Source organism: Bombus vancouverensis, chromosome 7 (genome assembly GCF_051014615.1).
Source record: "Bombus vancouverensis nearcticus chromosome 7, iyBomVanc1_principal, whole genome shotgun sequence".
NCBI lineage: Eukaryota > Metazoa > Arthropoda > Insecta > Hymenoptera > Apidae > Bombus > Bombus vancouverensis.
This window is the reverse complement of record NC_134917.1, coordinates 9315349-9336404: the sequence shown is the minus strand read 5'-3', so window position 1 is coordinate 9336404 and position 21056 is coordinate 9315349. Positions and strand designations below refer to the sequence as shown.

General features: G+C 34.5%; 1 protein-coding gene across 1 annotated transcript in view; it reads left to right on the top strand.

Annotated features, from left to right (window-relative positions):
* Invadolysin (leishmanolysin-like peptidase, invadolysin) overlaps window positions 1-21056 on the top strand; it is a 215485-nt gene that overhangs the window by 176637 nt on the left and 17792 nt on the right. Inside the window, exons 4-5 of the mRNA XM_033338682.2 lie at window positions 12191-12221; window positions 19618-19700. Coding sequence (XP_033194573.1) covers window positions 12191-12221; window positions 19618-19700 — 114 coding nt within the window. The remainder of the gene's footprint in view (window positions 1-12190; window positions 12222-19617; window positions 19701-21056) is intronic.

The window sequence follows — 21056 nt, the reverse complement described above, 5'->3', positions numbered from 1 at the left end:
TTATCTAATTAGATTTAGCACGAGCACCGCTGCGCTTCGTCACCGCTGATCCTCGTTATCCCGTCCAATAATTGGCGCCCTTCCAGGAGCAACGGCACGGATTTCCCGATTTATTGAAGCGCGTCTGGTTGCTGCTTCTGGAATTCGATTACAGTGTGAGAGGAGTAACTTTGAAGGGTATTAGTTTGCCACTAGAAAATTGACAACCTACGAATTCGACGTCAACCGAACAAAATCGTCGTTGATAACGATAGTCGAACAACTATTCGTAGATATTCTATGCAATTTTGCATTTCTGTTTCAATAGAGTCAGTCACGAAAATCTATTATATTCATCTACCGAATTTTGTGTATCTGACTTGAAAACTAAAAACGCATTTTATCATAAAATCTATTATAAAACTATTAAAACTATTAAAACACGTATTCTATCATAAAATTATTTAGTATGTACATATCGATACTGTTATTATTAGACTGCGGATATTCACGTAGACCATTAACTTTACAAAGATTATTAAAATATGGAATCTAAGCAGAAAAGTTGCTTCGTCTATTAAATATAATATCATAATGAGTACTGTACTTTGGATAATTTATATGTTTTTGTATATTATCTGCAATCTATACATTTTTACGGTTTCGAATTTTCCATAAATGTGTAAAAATCCGCAGACTAATTTTGTTATTTATGTATTTCTAAAATGAATTTACAAAAATTGCGGGATAAAATTACATTGGAAAATACAAAACCTTAACTGATTTATGCTACTGGTACAAACCTCGAATTAATTTTCTACCGCGTTACTTCATCGTTCTAAGATTAATTGTCTTTGACAAATTGTTGACCCGTCTAACCCCTAATTTGACATGCTCCGGTTTTCATTCGCTCCATGAATTTCATAAGTCTATGAATTTAAAGAAATTCCACGTGACGATGGTCATCCTAAGAAGTTACAGTGACTCAGACGACGGAAGATGCATTTCGGAAACGCAAACTTCTGTAAGACTTGTGAGGCGGAACGACCTTATTACGATAAATCAAATTTAAGCTCGATAAAATCAAATTTATCGAGCTTTCTGCCCAAGTAAAGCCGGCTTTTCATGTTTGATTTGCGAAAACCTGTGTCAGCGATCAACATTGTGTCTTTGTATCATACGTCTTCTTTATAATAAGCTGTGTCTACAAATTTATTCAGAATCGAACGAAGAACCCATACTTTTCTATATGAAAGAACGATAAATATGTTTTATAAATATTTAAGTATTTTTGACAAATTCTAGCACTTACAAACATAAATATGCTATTTCATACATATACTAAAAATATAATAATACATTGAAAACGGAGAATTGCAAAATATTGTAGATATGTAAATCATGAACTCCAAGAAAGATTAGTAACAAATCAAAGAGAAAACAACGAATTGACTTCTTCCTCCCAATTAATACATTTCCTAATGCAGATATCGTGAGAACAATATTTAAAAATATATCGTTCATAACGTTCATCTTGATAAATGATATCGACGTTTCTTGACATTTATTAATGTTTCCGTAATTCCATTTGATTTATCTTCCTGATTATTGCAGAATGAAAAACTATCGAGCAATTTGCATTCCATGTCTTCGAGATCCTCAAGCTACGGATGTGCGAAGCTGTGCCGGAAATGTGATTTGATACCGGCAGAGATGGGAATCCGATTTATTGAAAGGTCGTTCGTGGGCTCACGATGCACGTTACCATCAGCACGCCAAGTATTCGAATAGTTGCGATCGTTGCTCGGCTCGCAACTATCCTTTCTGTAGCGCGGCATCGAATTAGGTTGCCCGGTGAACGGCTCTAATGCGAAAATTACGAACGTGGAATTCTCGCTGGCTTATAATTGATTCTACGCTCTTGCTCGAAGGATATCTGGATATTTGTAGATATACGGAATGGTAGATGAGGAATTTATCACACCAGTGATAAATTCCGAATTTCAGTCTCTATATGCATTGACTTATGAAGGTATTCGAACATCTAGCATAGGGAATTTTTGTGAATATATTATGTGCGTAATACCTTCAGAGATTTGATATAAACTTTTAGAAACTCCATTAGCGCTGTAATGAGGCACCCAAAATTTAAAACCCACGTGGAAACGTGTGACAAGTTTGAAGGCGTTTACTGCAAACACCGCGTAAAGCCACGTATACCGTTGACGAATTTCTGCAACATACACATAATCAGAAGTACTGAAATTACGATAGCAATGATATAACTATAAATTCGTATATGTTTACACATACATGAATAAACACGATGAGGAATGGTAAATACGATTATTATTATATTCATCGTTATTATTGTTATAGATACACATGTATGTATATATATATATATATATGTGTATCTATATATATATATATATATATATATATATATGTAGGTAAATTATTATTCTAGTCTTCAATGTTATTGGAAAATTATAAAGTATTCATTTGATTCAATGATTTCTATGAACTGCGTTATTGATTTTCCTGCAGAGAATGACCTAAAAAATCACCTATTTTTAGTCTCGCGTTTTGGAATCGAATTCTCTGACAGACGACTCCTTATGATGAGACATCAGTCACGACAAATTTTCACCTTGAGCCGATAATTAGTTTCTGAGATGTGCGAGGTCAGAGAACTCAAAATTCATTCGTATATATCAACCCTAGACATTGAACCTTAGATCATGTAATTGAATTGGAATTTCATGGAATTTCAATTGAAAGTTTTTTACTAATCGAAGCATACATGAAATTTCAATACCGTAATAGAAAACAGCACCACATTTTTATAATTATCGATTAAACTAAAACTGGATGAGAGTCAGAATATTACAGTACATGCGTAAGTGCTGCTCGAACTGTTGGCTATTAGCTTATAGCTACATTGGCTATGAAAGTTCTATAGTTTCTCGATCGTGATATATATATAATGCATCACCACTTCCAACAATCAACATAAGGAAAAATGTCGATATAGTAAGCGATCTTTTGAACATAGCGTCCAACATATTGACTCGACCATTGTTTTTGAAAATCCAACTGTGCTGACGCGTCAATGTACTTTATGTTCCTTGATCTCTCGTATCCCAGGAACTAATTGTCGGTTCAATTTGAAAGCTTGCTGTGGTTGCGTTATGGTGTCTCACCATAAGCCATTGCTACGACATACAGTTTCAAAGTCGTGGGACGAAAGATGAGCGAAAAATATCGCTTGGCTCGCCCTCTTGCAAAATGTATATACTTACATTTGAATCATAAACGCATCGTATATGTACGGTTTTAGCTCTGCCCGTGTAAAAATGAACCAGAATGTTCGCGAAACAAAGCGCGACAGTATTATCAGAAAGACGACCGAAACCCGAAGAACCACAAAGACTTTGTCTAATAAACATCGTGAAAGTGTAAAATCTAAAGGGTGTTTCATAATTTCATCGTGTTGTTTGTAACAGTAATCACGTATAATAACGTATCATCGGAGATAAACGAGATAAAGTGAGATTATTAGAGATTGATACGAACGAGAAATTTGCCTGGAGGCAGCGAGGCGCGAGATTCTGGAATGCGAATTAAATCGAGCGTTATGCTGCAGTGTATACTATTGGATGGAACCTAGCGCTGAATACGAAAGCAGATAAACTGTCGTGATGTCGACAGAGGTATGAACGAGGGCCAAGTCATGCGCGGCTCATATCTTTTCGGAACATCCCGGTTTTAGTGGCAGACAGGTATCCCCTGCTATATCGAAGATCCAAAGCGTCACCTTGCCGTGGCCAAATCTGTTTAGCGCGTGACAAGAATTCGAATAGATCGTTCGATTACTGCGTGGCTTTCCACTGGAACAAATGTTTTAAATGCTGTTTATCACGCTCACTTCTTCCTATACTTTGCTGCTAACGAACCGTTATCTCACCTAAATGACTGTAATTTAACTTTATTTCGCTTTCTTGTTTCGCTCATTTGAATTGTCAAGAGTTCTCTCTCAGTTGCACCGAATTGCAATAAATGTAATTTCTTTTCTTTTCTTCTTTCTGTTTGTTCATTCGAATTATAAAGAATTTTATCTCATTCTGTACTGAATTGTTTGACAGTGCATCAGTGTCTGTCTTGTAGGAAAATTGTTCGTTTGAAGTATGTAATTTCTGAGTTGCTGAAGTAAAATACTAATATAATTATATTATAGATGTCTGTGTTTCAAATATCCATAATATATTATTGTAGATGGGTGTTTTATCGGCCAATGCATTATATATCAATAGCCTTCGTGTATCGATCAACATCCATTTGGAATTTTTATCACCAAACTAATATAATATAATGTAATTGTCACTTATTTGTGTGTGAAAGTTTTTCTAATGGTAAGATACCGAATACGTCAGATATCTAAAAATATTACTTGAAAAGATTTTTTGGTAAAAGATAAACATTTTCTAGGAAACCAAATACATATGATATGAAGCTACTAAAAAGTCTGAGAAAGAAACGGTGGATACAGTATCATACGCGTAGAAGTATTTACATAAAATATCATATATACAATGCACATGGCAGCGGTGCATTTGAATTTTTCTTAAATTTTCCTGCGCACTTCCTAAATAATTTAGCATTTTAACAAGCAAAATATTAAACACGGTTGAAAACGTTCTAGCCAGCTGTAAGGAAACATAATGCTAACGTACGCTACTAATGCATAATACATTATATCTTAATGAATACTCGCTGCGTGTGTATATAATATCAAGACTGTAAACCACGAAGAGAAAGCATTCCTCCGTTTTAATCATTTGTTAATTCAACAGTCCATTAATATAGATATTCGTTAGCAGAATTAAAATAAAAATTGGTAGAAATGAAATCAAACTCGAAAATTCACCAAGAGTACCACGCTCTTTTACCTTTTTACAATCGTAAATTTACACAAGATCATCTACCTTACATTTCCAGATTTATATACGCAACTAATTTCATACAATTTTTTTCAACAAAAAATTGACGAAAAATATTTATCTTAAACGCATACATAATATTTCTTTTCGGGGCAATTTTACGAAACGCAATAAGGCTCCCACGTTTCGTAGCTAAATTAAAAATGGGATATTAGCAAAGGAAAAAGGAATAGGAGCAGGCCCGAACGTTTTATTACGTCGCACAGGAGGTACAGAAGAGAAGGATAAAGGACAGAATAAGAGGTAGAAGACAAGATACCAAAGAGAAATAGTCGAAGGAGAAAAGAAGATAATGAAAAATGCGAGTCGAAGAGAAAGTAGAGGCGAAAACGAAAAAGAGAAAGATGTAAAGAGACGGTGTGCGGGAGTTGTAAAAGTAAAGGAGCTCCAAGGAGGTTATATTGCGCGTTGGATTAAACTTATACAAGCAACCGTTGTCTCTTGGGCGTATTTCGGCTGGCATCGGCGCCCTATCCTCTTGGTTCTGCTTGATGCCCGCTGCCAAAACTTTTGCTCGATATCTCTGCGAGCGAAATGTCGCGTTATACAGCAACGTCACGACAACCAGAGATTACTCTCGAATACGAAACGCAAAATGACATTCCACGTAATCTCTGGGTGTAATTCTGCGCAGTCGATGAAATGTGGTGGCTCGCGACAACCTATGTAAGTTCAACGTTTTCGCTTCAGCACGGAAAATTAAACAGCCAGCGCGAATAAGTTAGCTTTACAGTTAGTTTAACCTATGCCACTCTTTTTACTTATTTCTGCGAAACACCATTGGTACATCTGCGATAAATATAGTTACACTTCGTTCAATTTTTTCTATTCAATTTTTGTTATTTCAACCTTTCTTATTTCTTTAAAATCGCCTCTCCGGTTAGAACTGCATCGACCAGGATTTTTATACACAATTTTCCATGATTTTATAGAGAATATAACGACTAAGTTAAAGTATCAGGATTAATCTCTCTCGATCGGATTTTTGTATTCGTGTGGAGTTCTCATTTAAAACTCGCATGTCGAAAGGAGAAATTTGTCGAAATGATTTGAAAGAATCTAAAGTTTAAAGCGTATACTCGTATATTTTCACAGTGTATTTTATTGTCTAATGTCTTGTCTACATTTTTCATGAAGATGGAATGTCTCCATCAGAACGAAGTACGCATCTACCAATTTAGAATTTGCACGGTCATCGTTCCGTGATATGGACGCATCGAACTTCGAGAGGTAGATATAATAGTATTATTTCGTGAGTCAGTCGGTCGTATGTATTGGTACGATATGATTGCCGTTCCAGCCGACTGCGGGACAATCTGAAATTCCCCTTAATACAGCTATGCAGATATTTAGGGTACGTTTCAATGCCAAAAATCAAATTAAACTTTGTGAACGTTTGTGTAAAGGGCAATTTCGACGGAGCACATTGAACACGATGGGCAACTTTACAAGAGATCCGTAGATATATATGTATATAGAGTTAGTACGTCATATTATCAAACTTTTCACTGATAACTCTTATCACCCATCTATGTATATTGTCTTAAATCTATTCGCAGTTACTCGTTTTACACCTAAATTTGAACTCCGCAGAAAATTATCGAGGTTGGTTTGCGGCGACACCGACCAAGGTAATCCCACCATATAATTAACCACCAACAACCGTCCAGGGCTCTCATACCAACCTACACCATAACTCATGGCTAAGCTACCACTGCGTGTACAGTTTTAAACGTTCTTATCCGTATATGTAATTTTGTCAACTAAAAAAAATGGTGAAAAAGGGTGGAATAGGTCCGGTTGCTCTGAATTATAACGTTGTTGCTCCACACATTCTTTCGCTAGCCTTTGTTATTTATAGAGTGTTTATAATAGTACTTGTAAAAAAACTTAATTCATTTATTAATTTATGTAATATTATAGAATAGGAATCATATGAGAAGAAAATCTTCAACACAAATTTAAGAAATATTTGAATAATAGGAACGAATGAAATTGACAAAGAAACGCAACAATGTTAATTATCTACCAGTTTGCATAATTTTCCAGAAATATCGTAATATTTATGAACAGGATTTTACCATCCGCTTTACTTTCATTTGTACAAATATTACATAATATTTCGACATCTAATGCTAAATACTGGTCGCACAACATTAAAAGTTAATTCAACGTGTGAAAAGGGTTTCTTCATCCAATTTCATGTGTAAATTTATCAAAACTCTGACTAGTTTACCCACACTTTGAAACACTTAATACATTATATTTAATATATATTACCGCGATTCTTGTACAAGGGTGCAGTATATTGCTTGAAACCTTCGCTTGGAACAGTTTTACTTCCTTGTTGTTTCGGAACTGTCGCTCTAGTGTTTTTACGATGGGGTTCGTCGCCCTAGGGTACGCTACCTTGCACAAGCTCCATCGTGTTCTTTAAAAACAACTTTCCTTGCACGTGACTTTTTCAATAGTTACTACTTGGTAACTTTCTCTTTCCCTAGTGAACCTAGTTCACTTCGTACCGTTTCCCAAAGGGAGATGCTGTACGCTTTCATTTGCATCCCTTTTTAAGGGGGGATACGCGGTATACAGCTATGTGGAAAATTAGAATAGCTTTGATCCATAGGGTAAAAGAGCCAACCATAGTATAAACACCATCTGCTAATGTGATGTAATACTTTCACAAATAGCGGTACTGTTAAAGAATGTAAAACGAAATTTTGCAACGTCTATAGATTGTATTTAATCATTATGTCATTTGGAAATTTAAATCCATAATCTACTGATCTCATAAAAATGGTAGAGAGTGTTAATATTATAACCAGCAGCATACTTCGGAATATTCTTGCATATTAAATGCATCCTCTACATCTTCTGCATTTAAATTTCTAATATTTTGTTTTGCGTTATTAGTGCTTCCGTAATTATTCAAATTAAGATATATACATATACGTTGTCATTATTGAAAAAGATATCAAATTAATTTTACTAATAGTAGATTGACGTTATAATAAGTTTTAATATATTGAATAATATGAAGACTCTTGCTTCTCTCTTTCTCTCTTATTCCATTGTTCTTTTTATTACTTACTCGTATCCAATATTTCTGTCCCATCACATTTATCGGTTTACACGTTTTTTGTTTGCACAAAAGAATTTGATTGGTAGTATTATTTGAAAAATCCAATAAATTTGACGCTGTATCAATAAGATTCGTGATTTTGCTGACTCGATGCCAGATAGCTTGGTAAAAAGGTCTTTGAAGAAGTACTACTATTACGCTACCACAAAGGAAACGTTTCACTCGCCATCGATCACAGCTATTGCAGGCCCGCAATCAATTTACGTTAACGGTCTGCTCGTTATTTTCTTGCCATTCATTTCAGGAAAAAAATGAATTTTATATCGAACCTTCTCGATAAGTACGTACGATTGTTTTAACATCATAACTATGATGAGTAAAGTTCTCCTTTAATATTTTTTTGGAAGAAGTGTAGGTACCGATCCGCCACATTTTCTTCGCTGAAATACGTTTATTACTCCCATACGTAGTTACCGTATTAGTTTGTAATTTATATTAACAAATTTACGCAGACCTGGAAATAAAATCGTGAAAAAGATATTAAATAAAACTAACTATTCGTGAAACAGGAAATATTGCTTTGCGTAGTTACACTTATCAGTAGAAAGCACACGACCTTTGTTTGAACAATTTTTTTCGAAAATGTTTTTGATATATAGAGGAAGCTATATTTCTCATCCTCAAAGAAATACATGTCAGTAATTTTTCTACAATGTTTTTCATGTGTAAATTTTGTTAAAATTGGCGCGTTGCGCTCAAGTTGACCCTTGTAAGTGGAACAACCTTACTAATGAGCCGCCAGACAAAATACATTCTCCCTTCCACTTCTTCTTTCCTCTTGTTCTTCTTTTACACTACAACGCCGCATCATACGTTAAATTAAAAGGATCTTCTTATTGACTCAGAAGAGAAGTTTTTACAGTCGTTCCAATCAGCAATCTTTTGGTAAACCATATGTAGAAAAAAGCAAGCGATAAGTGGACAATTACTTATTTTACAAACTGGTGTCTAACTAATGTCGAGAATGCGTTGTACAGTTTTACACGAAGCACAATTATAATACCACTGTGTATTTCTATTATACTTGAAATAGATATAATAAATTAGAATCTTACTATCATTGCTTAAAAATAAATTGACGAAATGTTGCAAATAGGAAATTCGTATTGACATTATATCGGGCAGTCAGAGATTTGATGTTCGACTCCGATCAGAAAATTTATTTTCTCTGAAATGACATTAATCGGATTTCCAGAGTGTACAACTTAAATTCCGTTTTCTATAGATGGATAACAAACGAGTGACAACGAAGTTTGCTTATCCTGAGGGAATAAAGTTTAACCAATTATTGTTGCCACCGGTACTTTTACAATATAAGCCTTCTAACTATTATATTTTCTATTATTCAATGAATTCTTTGTTTCTTATAAATTCCAAGTTTAAATAATATAATAATAATATAACGTGTTTTAATAAAACCGTTTCGCTAAATATTCTACTGTTACGTGATTAATGATATTTCTTGCGAAAAAATGCTGCTCTTTAAAAAATCGATTTCTAATTTCATTCATTGTCAGTTACATGCTTCCAGCATATATCAAACTATTCAGACATGACTTGCTGCAAAAAATTTCGTTCGGGAGCTGTAATAGGAAAGCTTTCAAATTTCAAAAGAGAAGTTGCAAAAATTGACTGACGCATATATGAAATTTAAAAAACAGTATATCAATTTAACTGCAAATGCAGAAATCTTTTAAACTTTTGCGAGAGCGACGAAGAATATTAAATCTGAATTAAAAATTTGAAAATGTTAATTAGTACATGTTACAGCTCGAAACGATTTAGATTAAAAGAAAGTTACATATCAGAAAGGAAAAAAGGAAACAGTGTACAAAAATTTATGTACGAAAGAAGGTTTTAATTTTGGAACATTAAAGTAAGCTGACTTCAAAGAAATCACAAACTTGTAACATATTCCTACGTTATTTTCATGAAAATAATTATTCTTTAAATATTCATTTATTTCCCGAGTATTTTAAAAAGAATTTCGCTATCTATAATATCCGTGACAAACCACCGTATTGCGTGAGACAGCCAACCACGACATGTCATATATTATACTACCCTACTTAGTGTTCCTTAAAATCGCAAATACTTGCTTTTACTGCTACTGTGAAAATATATATTTTATTAAATATTCGAATTGATATTCCTACAATTTTAGACACTTACTTAACCGTATTTCACGAATATTCCTTCTAACATCCGATATTTTTTGAAGCAGTTGATTTTCTTATTATCAAATCTTTTCATATCGTAGACATAGTCATTGCTTAATATGACATGTTTATCTTTATTCCCTCAATTGTTTTTTTCCTCTGATAAAGAAGATTAATAGATAGCGGTTAACTTTCTGTTTGAAACATCGAAGGAATTTAATTTCCACTAATTATTAACAATATAAGCGCAGTTTCTAACGTTTTGTAAGTGAAGCACAATCCACTAAAATTTCAAGCCATTATCATTCCTTGAATTAATAATCTGAAAAGCGGAACGTTACTTATATGCAATGTTGAGAGTGGAAGGGTTAAGCGTATAACTAACGTGGAGATTTAAGAACGTTTCTGCATCGTCACGGCACATATTGAAAATAAAGGAAGAGGAACGCGCTATTCGTTTTCGCTCGGCTTTATATGCAGCTATGTATCCGAAATCAATAAAAAGTTGGCAAATAAATAGCGGAAAGTGCGGGAGAAAGCGAGGCAACTGTGTTTAAACTGGTGCACTTTTTAACTTTCAAAACTTAATTCACCAAGACGCCGGCACCCTTGAGTACGTCGATAGGGGGTTAACTACAGCAAGAAGTGGTGCGATGAAGGTAGACGGTACCCGTACAGATTAAGCATCTTAATCACCGCCGAGTAAAACTGCAAATTGCTTGGCTAGGTGAAATGAGAATGGCGTGGGTATATGCCCACTTTTGCTCAAGAGAAGAGCGCTCGTGAAACAAAAAGTTCAACGAGCTCGAAAGAGTTATCCCGAGAATGATGAGAGGCATAAAGGAATAGAAAGAGACACATGCGTAAACAGAGGAAGAAGAGATTTACTCTGAAGTACAAAGGAAATGCAAGAAGGAAAGAACACCGAGGAAATGGAAACAAATAGATGACAACGAAAAAAGGGAAAATTAAGAGAATTAATATACGGAAAAGTAGAATTTTAAAATGTACGAGAGCGAATTGGTTGGTTGGTAAAAAAGAAGGTCAAGGACTGCTTGTGTATGTGAAGCTATACATGCAACGTGCTTGTAGAAGCATTTTAGGTGCAGTTGAGTAATCATCGCATTACGTTTTAGAAATTTAATAAGAATAATATAGCTAGGTTATATATGTATGTTGTATGAAATTCTTATAATTATATTACTTTAAATAATCTAAATTATTGCACGTATTATGGAGTGATTAAATTGTCTTTCAGAAATCAGTATTCAACTAAACGAATGAAATTGGCGTTTGCAATTGTCGAATTGTATAATAATTTGATTACGCGAGAAATTCTTTATTTTGGGGGTCTTTTTATTTCTTAATTTTGAATCGGATGAATTAATTTTGATACGATTTGCATATTGCTATGACAAATCGACCAGACGATCTCGATGATTATAAATGACAGTGTTTATACATAAGCATATTACCTATTGCATAGTTTTAAGGTTTCTCTTCTGTCGCCTATGCACATGCGATGAAAAAGCAGCGAACAATAGTTTACCATAGGACAGAGCATATACGCAATCGTTTTTATGACCCATTTGCAAATATTCTTGACTGAACGTTCGATGTAAACGCATTTCACCACTATGCATGCTTTTCCCGCGTTCAAAAACTAAAAGCTCTTTGTGTTCCGTGCTAGAATAATTTCAACGCCATTCGTTTTGTGAACATATCATACACTACACGATTCTAATTTGAAAAAATTCACGGGAATACGTATGACTAATTGATTTTTCATAGCGTATATTTATATATAGATTTCTGACTCAGCTGATACATGTAATTATTTACTATTGATACTATTATTGTTCATTTTATAAAATATTTAATATAGAAATCTCGTCTTTCTGTTGCAGGCTGGATGATGAGAAATTGGACCTCATAAACGTAAGTAGCTTAACATTAATATCGGTAAAAAATTAATGAAATTAATATATATCAAGCATTAGAAAATTTATCGCAAGATATCTTGTTTAATTTTATGTTGCTGCGTTTTTAATCCATTGTGACCGATTTTTCTCATTTTTTCATTCGTCCAGCGTTTTTCATAGATGTTAACGAAAATATTCATACAATACATATATTGTAATATATTCACAAGAAAAATCACGTGATAAATGTTCGAATATTTTCGCCAGCCATTGGCAACATATAATTGTGACAGGTTTTCTCTGTTTCCTGATATATGTTGATATGCCACATATGGGGTAGAAATGGAGCGTGGTAAATGGACGCGTTCTATGTCGTATCAAACGTTACCGCCGCGGCATCTAGGCGGTCTAGTGTACCACGTCGCGGGCATAACTGTATGCGCCAAATAACCGGAAATTACCGGGCGCATTTCAATCAGAACACCAGGCAAGCTTCGAACACGCGGACCCATCGTTTACTCCGCATAATAGTCGGCCGTATGATAATCTCGCAAATCGAGCCAGGGTGCAGCCCCTGAAAACCGATTGCTCCGTTCTCTGGTAAACCTCTTCCAGTGAACGACTACGATCGATCGTCAAACATGGCAAAAGGGCATATTGGAACTGTTCACTATGTTTGTGATAGCTTCTAATGCAGATTCAAATTCGCGTCAATTTCTTGTGGCCGACTCTCAATTATGTTCATAATGTCTTATTAAGTATTGGAAACATTATTGCCAAGATTATTTCATTTTATTGCATTTTATATGTTATTGCAATTATAACTACACTATTTTTATCTTTGATTTTATCGTTTTTATTACTAGACATCGCTCTTTTGATTTTATGTTAATAAAGAATAGAATGAAAAATAGTTAGAAATAATTAGTAGCACTTTAAAAATTTAATTTATGATGAAATAACAACACTTTCCTTCTAGGAGATGGTTCACTTTTGAGATTAATCTTTACGAGCGTTTCAAAATGGTTAATTATTTTAGATGTGCCACTCTTATCAACAGTATATTTCTTTTACATTGAACTGTAATATTTTTCATACAATAATAACGCCTGTGATCAGGGAAAATATCGCGATGTATTTCTTTAAAGCACATTTTGCAAATTTTAATAATATATTTTTCAAAATGTGCTCATGAAAGGTTACCAAAGATGCATAATATAAGTAGAGTAAGAAGTTTTTAATTTAGTTTCTGTTTTAATTTAGTTTCTAGATGCAGAGATATTTACAAAATAGTGAATTTATTACGAAATATTAGTCGCGACAATTTTCATAAGCATGTACTTACTGCGCGGTCTTCTTTACTCGCGAGACTGTACAAACTGCATGAGCACGCGGCAGTAATTACGTTTCCTTTGAGGTCTGCCCCCTCATTAAACCGCAGTCGTATCAGAATGCTTCAACCACTGACACTAAGTTAGAATCTGTAACCGCTTAATAAGCTTTGATATATGTAACGTAATGCCTACTTACGTACTTGTGTACTTGTTAATATTTATCACAATAATTTATAGACGTTAAATGAAGCTATACAGCTTCTCTTCTGCGAATTACATAGTTATCCATTAACTTTAACTAGCTGTCGTTCCACATAATTCATAAAAATAAGAAACGTCACGAGTTAACTTTTTAATAGTACGTTCTGAGAGAAATTCAAGCAAACAGACATAGTAATTAAATAAACACGTTATTTCGCATTATAAATTCCATATCTTAAATATCGTCACATAAGGCATTTATCAACGTTTATTTTCTAAATCGCTATTGACCATCATAAATAATTAGAATACTCCTCAATTTTCTCATATCGAGAAAAGTATCGTGGAAACTGCCGAAAGCATAAATTTGTAATCCTCGTTTCCACATGAATAATTTTTTACTGCATAAATCATTTAAAAGTTCTCTATAACGATTTCATCGCAAAAACTTTTTAATTTGGACAGTTAATCTCCTATAAATTCTTACAAATGAGAATAATGATACTAAATTATTGGAAAATCGCATTGAATCATTTGGAAATTCTTTTGATCACATTATGAAGAAACTATGTGCTATTAAGGTTCCATTTAAAGGAAAAAGCAACGTTCCATGTATCAACCTAACGCACGAAAGTATACAAATAGAAGTGCATTTGCATAAGCTTGGAAGCCCGTTAAACGAGTATTTAAATGAAGGACTACTAATATTTTAGTACATCATCCCACGGAACCACCTTTACGTGATTCTGCTACAATAGATCGGCTCGATGAATCTTCGGCCGCGGGTTATCCTCTGCCGAATTGTTCGCTACTTAGTCACTGGTAGGAGGAGAGAAAAAAGCCAGTTGGTTCCATGAATAAAATGCTAGTTATCGAGATCGTAAATCGCAATGTTGGAAGGGATGGCGGATGTTGGTACGGGTAGGAGCAGAAGCAAAGAGGGGAAACCGTAAATGGTGGCGTTCAAAGTAGAAACAGTGTTCGCCAGGTCGGCCAGGATTCGTACATCACCACCCGCGGTTGATTTATTCAGAAAATTTTCACCGCGATACCGGTTCTAGCTCTGCCTTGCTCTGTAAGTCGAATAATTGCCACCCGTGAGAGTAAATGAATCTAATTGCATCTAAAATTTAAATAAGACTTCGAATTTGCATTTAATACTGACATCTAACTGAATGTACGGGATTCGATAAAGCAAGACTAATTCCTTTCTTCTTGCCTGGTCTATTTTCCACGATCGCAACTTTCAATCCCTAAATAGTTTTTTTTTTTTTATAAAAAAAAAAGGATTGATTGTATTGTTTTATTACCATTCAGTGTTAATGGTTTCGCAACTGATGACTGGTCTCTGAGATGGCAGGTTGCGAATTATTTATATATTTTGGTTTAATCATTTAACGTATTCATGAATATTTTAGCTCTTCGTCTTTATGGAAAGCTACGATGTAAAATACAAATCTGAAAGAGATGAGACACTTTTTTTATTCAACCTTCTCTCCGCTATTAGTAAATATATGAATTTTGTACAAATTTGCACAGTCTAACAATAAATATTAAACGTTAATACTTGCTGAACGTTTATACGTTAATATTTGCTGAAGTACATGTAAAACAAGTGAACAAATTGAAGCAATTTATATATTAAATCTCAAGTAAATTTCAAGTATCGGTAAATAGAAATGGAACCTACAGTACCATTCATAAATCATTAATTGTTAATATATGTAGGGCAAGCGTAGATGAATGTTACAATTAGAGAATAAATTAACACTTATTAACCGAGTGTATTGCAAGAAAACTATTTTATAATATACATATTTTGAAGACTGTATTACATTCCCATTTTATTAAAATTTCTGTTTAAAATTAACAAGTGTTCTCTGACTTATGAAAGATGCGAGTAGAATAGCAATAATGCCGTACTATAGTACACACGTTGATAAAAGGCACTAGCTTGATATGTGATATAGGGAAAATTCCTCGCACCAGCAGAAAACGGAACAAGAACGTACTCCTAGGATGCTGATAAGGCCGCAAGAGTTACGCAATATTGTGATAAAGGGGAATACCGCCTCTCCTGTGTAGTGATAAAGAAGTACATGGCACATACGTCTATAGAAGGCAAACGCACAGGAACGAAAGTTGTATCTTGACTGAAGGGGCGAGCTACGTCGAAAGAAAAGAGACAGAGCGAAACGAAACTAACGAGGATAAAGGGTCGACGTAATGGACAATGCGCGCCGAGATTCATGCCAGCACGTAAGAAAAATTGGATTCGCTGCATCGCTTACCTGCCGAGGAAACAATTAATTTGCTTGAACTTAAGACAGTTACTCTGTTGATTGGTTTCGATATTATTAAGATAATACCTTTTCGCACATTGAACACGATATAAAAATTAGAAGCATATTTATGTACGTACTTACTTCCAGTGTAGCATTTTTATACATTAGTACGGCTGCAAAATGCAGAAATACGAATGAACCAGGACGAGTTGAGAAATAACTTTCAGAACAAGCGTACAATGCTTCTGTAACAATGGCCACATCATCGTTGCCATGTGCATTTTTTCACATCGTGTATTTGTCTCCCTTCCACGCATATTCATAGCTTTCTGTTGATTTTCCATATGCCCCCAGTTTGAACATCTGAAATGTTTTTTAAAAATATAGGCAGTTCGTTGCGTACACGTTATAAAATATTTATGCCTCTGCATATTTCACAAGAACGCCAGCGCTCATATCCGACAAATAATTGTTTTATCTTTTTATCTTCCTTTCCTCCCATACAATCGGCTATTTCATTTGGTCTTTGTGCGGCTAATTCTTAACAATGATATATTCAGCAATTTAATTTTTATTCAACAATTTTTGCAAACCTTTATTCGAAATTTGTTCAACAATCGTGTACTTTTCTGTACTGGAATTAAAAGTTATTCTTGTTCTGGTCAATCGTTATGTTCGAAAATGTGCAAAAATATGTATCATAACTAATTTGTATAAACCAAAGATATTTATCATTTATTTAGATATTTATCATACTTCCAAAATATCCAACGTTGAAGGAAAAATATATCTATTTAATTAAAAGATCCTAATCTTTCTAAAATAATATTTCCTTTCCCATATTTGATTAAAATATTACAAAACGAGGTTATTGTTTAGTAGTTACTTTAATTACAGATCGGCCAATGTAAAATTTAATGAAATAGAAATTCGGAAACTTCTATTACAAGGACGCTTCGTTTATAACAAGTCACTTAGTTTAATCGTAATATAAGCTTTCTCCATGATTCGTTACAACATCGATAAACTCTTGGCTGTTATTTGATGGACGGGAGAAAAGCGTAACTTGGATCGGTGAAGCTGTTAACGAGGAGCGCCGTCTAGAATGCAATCGGTGAAAAATAATTAAAGACGATGAAATTAAACGTTTGCACGTCCATGGTGTTCGAGGCCCCATTTGTTCGGCTCCGGTTTTAATTATCAGGCGCTTGCCATTAGGCCGATATTAATGACGCACGTTCGCCCGAGCGTAGCTCCCAACAGACTTCTACTACTTCTACGCTCAATACAACCATCCGACGATCGTTTGTTTAAAGCAGTCGGAAGTAATATCAGCCGTTTCTTCCTCTCGGATTCTCACCCACGCTTCGCCAAAACAAAAGGAAATGTTGCCTTACGGATCACACAGATTTATACAACGTATTCATTTTATCGATTGCTAGCATTCATTGCCTTTTAAGTGTAACGTGTATGTTTTAGTGTAATTATCTATTCAAAATGTCGTAAAATGTTTGAAACGATAATGTAAATTAACGTTTCAATGTATTTGGATACTTGCTGATTTTTTATAAGATATACAGCACCGCTCGAAAGTCTTAGTTTAAATGTTAATTTACATTTCTTTATTAACTCATCATTAATTTCTACACATCCATATTCATATTTCTCATATAATTGTCTTATGAAGTGGCTGTAGATTTATTGGACGAACAGTATCTAAGCTTTGTCGCTACAAGTCGAGTAATATATCCTGTTCTTCTTATTGTTATATCGTGTCAATACGTATACAGGGTGGTTGGTAATTGGTGGTACAAGCAGAAAGGGGGTGAAAATATAGAATAAAAATTTTTCGTTCGAGGCTTTGTTTTCGAGAAAATCGACTTTGAATTTTCGCTCGGTACGCGTGCACTTTATCACGTCTCGTTATAACGGATCTCACTGTAGATCGTTGTCTCGATGGAAAAATTAAAAAAAAAAAAATTAAAAAAGAAAATTTTTATTCTATATTTTCGACTTCTTTTTTCGCGTAGAATCACCACCCCCTTTCCGCTTGTACCACCAATTACTAACCACCCTGTATAAATAAGAGAAGAAAAATTATGATAAGCAAAAATTTGTCTCAATGTCATGTTCTCAAAATTATTTTCTTAAAATAAGGCTACGTATTTTTATAACAGCAGCGTGGCAGACCGTTTCAATCGTGACTGCAGCACTATGAAATATTTTTTCAATAAAGATGCCTCTTTAAAGAAAATTGGTTGTAACATAGAAAAACAGGTTGCAAGAGTTTTAACCTACTTAAAGGTTCGTAGCTGCTATTGTTTCTGTTATTTGTCCAGAATCTGCGTCATTAACCGCCACTGTTACCTTCTTCAAACGATCGCAGTATGTCTAAATTGCCGGCACACATCGCACTCTTCCAGTGCAGTTCGATCGGCGTCCATCTCATTTTTGCCATCTGCTTCCTTCGTTATTGTCTATTTTGTTATTTACAATAAATAGAAGCGCTCTGTTGTTCCCATCCTTCTTCCTTTTACTCTCTGCGAAAAAGCCCAGTACTTAAACAGATTAAGAATAACGATTATCGAAGCTGCTATAGAAAAATTTGACCATAATTGGCTTCGAAGTAGAGAAAGACGACTTACGTTGGATTCGCTGAAGGACCAGCATTTGGCGCGAAAATTAACGATTATTAAATCTTATAGTAAAGATAAACTTATATATCAGCCTCCTTATTATTAGTTAGAATATGGCGTTTCATTTTTCAAAATATTTTTCATGAATATTTATAGGAATTGCATCAATTGTATAACAACTCATCAATGTTTATTTTGAAAATTCAGCCTTCTGTGTCCTAAAACTCTAACTCTAGCCCGTATTTAAAATCTGAACAACAAATTAGTAACTGTTCCGACCCTTTAAACATAGTCCTTTTGGACCCACGAGCAAGCTGTCCGCCAAAGAGACTCGAAGGCTAACGAGCTAGGGGTGTAGGTCAATGGCAGAGTCAGACCTGAAGAGAGGCACTCTCGTGTTCGCTAACTGCCTGTGCACCGTGTTCCGTGTTTATGATGCGTATGTTGCTATTAAGCATACAAAAGCAGGTACCTAGGGTGGATCTACAACATGGTAACACAGAAATAGACAGCTCTGTTTATAAAGTAATTTTTGGGACTTTTTTTGTCTTGAATAATTGGCGCAAAGCTCTTTCAAGAACAACTCTTTCAAGATTTTGTAAAAAATAACATATATTAAATACCCGTATTATAAATACATTTGATTTAACACGATTTTAGAAATATAAGTATTACGAACAGACTGTAGATTTTTATGCAAATTCATATTTTCGGAGATATAATTGGGAAAGTGGAGTCTCGGTAGAAAATTCTTTTACCTACCAAGTATTGTAAAAAGTTCTGTAGTTTGGATGTTTTGTACGTTCTTCTTTCTTTTTATGTTATGTGCATTTTGTGCAGTTTTGTACTTTCAAATTTCCTATAAATGCATAGAAATCTGCAGTCCAGTTATGAAGTTGATACAGTGGAAGGAAAAATTACGTGGTATCTAAACTATATCTTTCGATTTATTTCAGAATACTATCTTACCTGAAGCCGTACACTTTTGGGAACGAGCACTCATGGTCCGTGAGACAAAGAGCACTATTAGATTGAGCAGGTATTTTATTTTCACGTTTGAATAATGCATGTACGTTTGTCTAACGTTATTAAATACATTGCATAAACTGTCGATTGTCATATAAAGTGAAAAAAATGTATATTTATTCCGATTGAAACATAAATGTAGGCGAATAATTTTGGATAATTAATCAAATTAAATAAAATCAATAATTCTAGAAGCAGTCTACTCCAATTACTATAATTTAGAAGGTAACGAATCGATGCTCAGTGCCAATGGATTCGCGATCTTTCGCATAGTACATGTTGCAAACGCATCGTTAATCCAATGGCAATGGAATTACTACCGTTTTTAACACGATCATTAGTATTCCAAATAACGTAATCAGTTCAAGAACTTGCATAAATCATTCTGTACGCATATCCATACACAACTGTCGGTAGCACGTTTATTTGCATAGCAACCAAAATGCTAAGGTAAAACTGTGAATATGCATTATACGTATTTGCGTAACGGGTTACCTGATTTATTGCCCTAATCGCGGATGTACTTGCATTATTACCGTAAACGTTTCGAGTATTTATCACAGCCGTTTAATACACACTTCTCGAACACTCGTAGTAATCCTGAAGCATGTTTTTTTCTCTCTTTTTTTTTTAAAGCTTAGCCTTAAAAAGCGAAGATCAATCAATCATTACGATGTTATTAACGTAACTGCAAAATTGTCGCGATAATTTGATATTTTCAATCGAAGGAAATACGGTATTAATACAGACAATTCTATAAAATGATAGACAGATGACGTTTTGACAGACGACAAACGATACATTATCGAGAATCGATAATGAAGAAATAACAGAACTCTTGTAACAACCTCGATATATTGTATTTCCAACTGCAAAATATTCATTTTATGCCTTTCTTTCCCTCTTTCTTCTTCCCTCCCTGTTCTTTGGGAATGCGACAGCGTAGCAAGCTAAGCATAGCCTCACTTATGCATTTTTCTCAAACTTCCACAAAATCCAAGGTGCTAGCAAGTCGCAGATAACGAAATCCATGCGACAAATCAATTTTGCACGAGACCTCCGGGATTTCCAATGACTTTTGACGTTTCGGTTGGGCTTCGACCGGACGCGAAAAGACGTGGATCTAAAAAGCGAACCAGGTGAATAGGCGGGGTGGCAAGGATGGGTTTCCACGGTGCGGAAAAGAATTCGTTACATTATTCAACAAGCACGCGCGGAACACACACTAGACAGGAAGAAAGCGTTTCTTATTTTCGCAAACTCTGCTCGCTTTTTTAATATTGGGAATTTGCCCCGTCGATACGCAGATGAAAGGCATAGACAGGTCCAATCTAAGATTTGTAGGAAGACACAACGAATGAAAATTGAA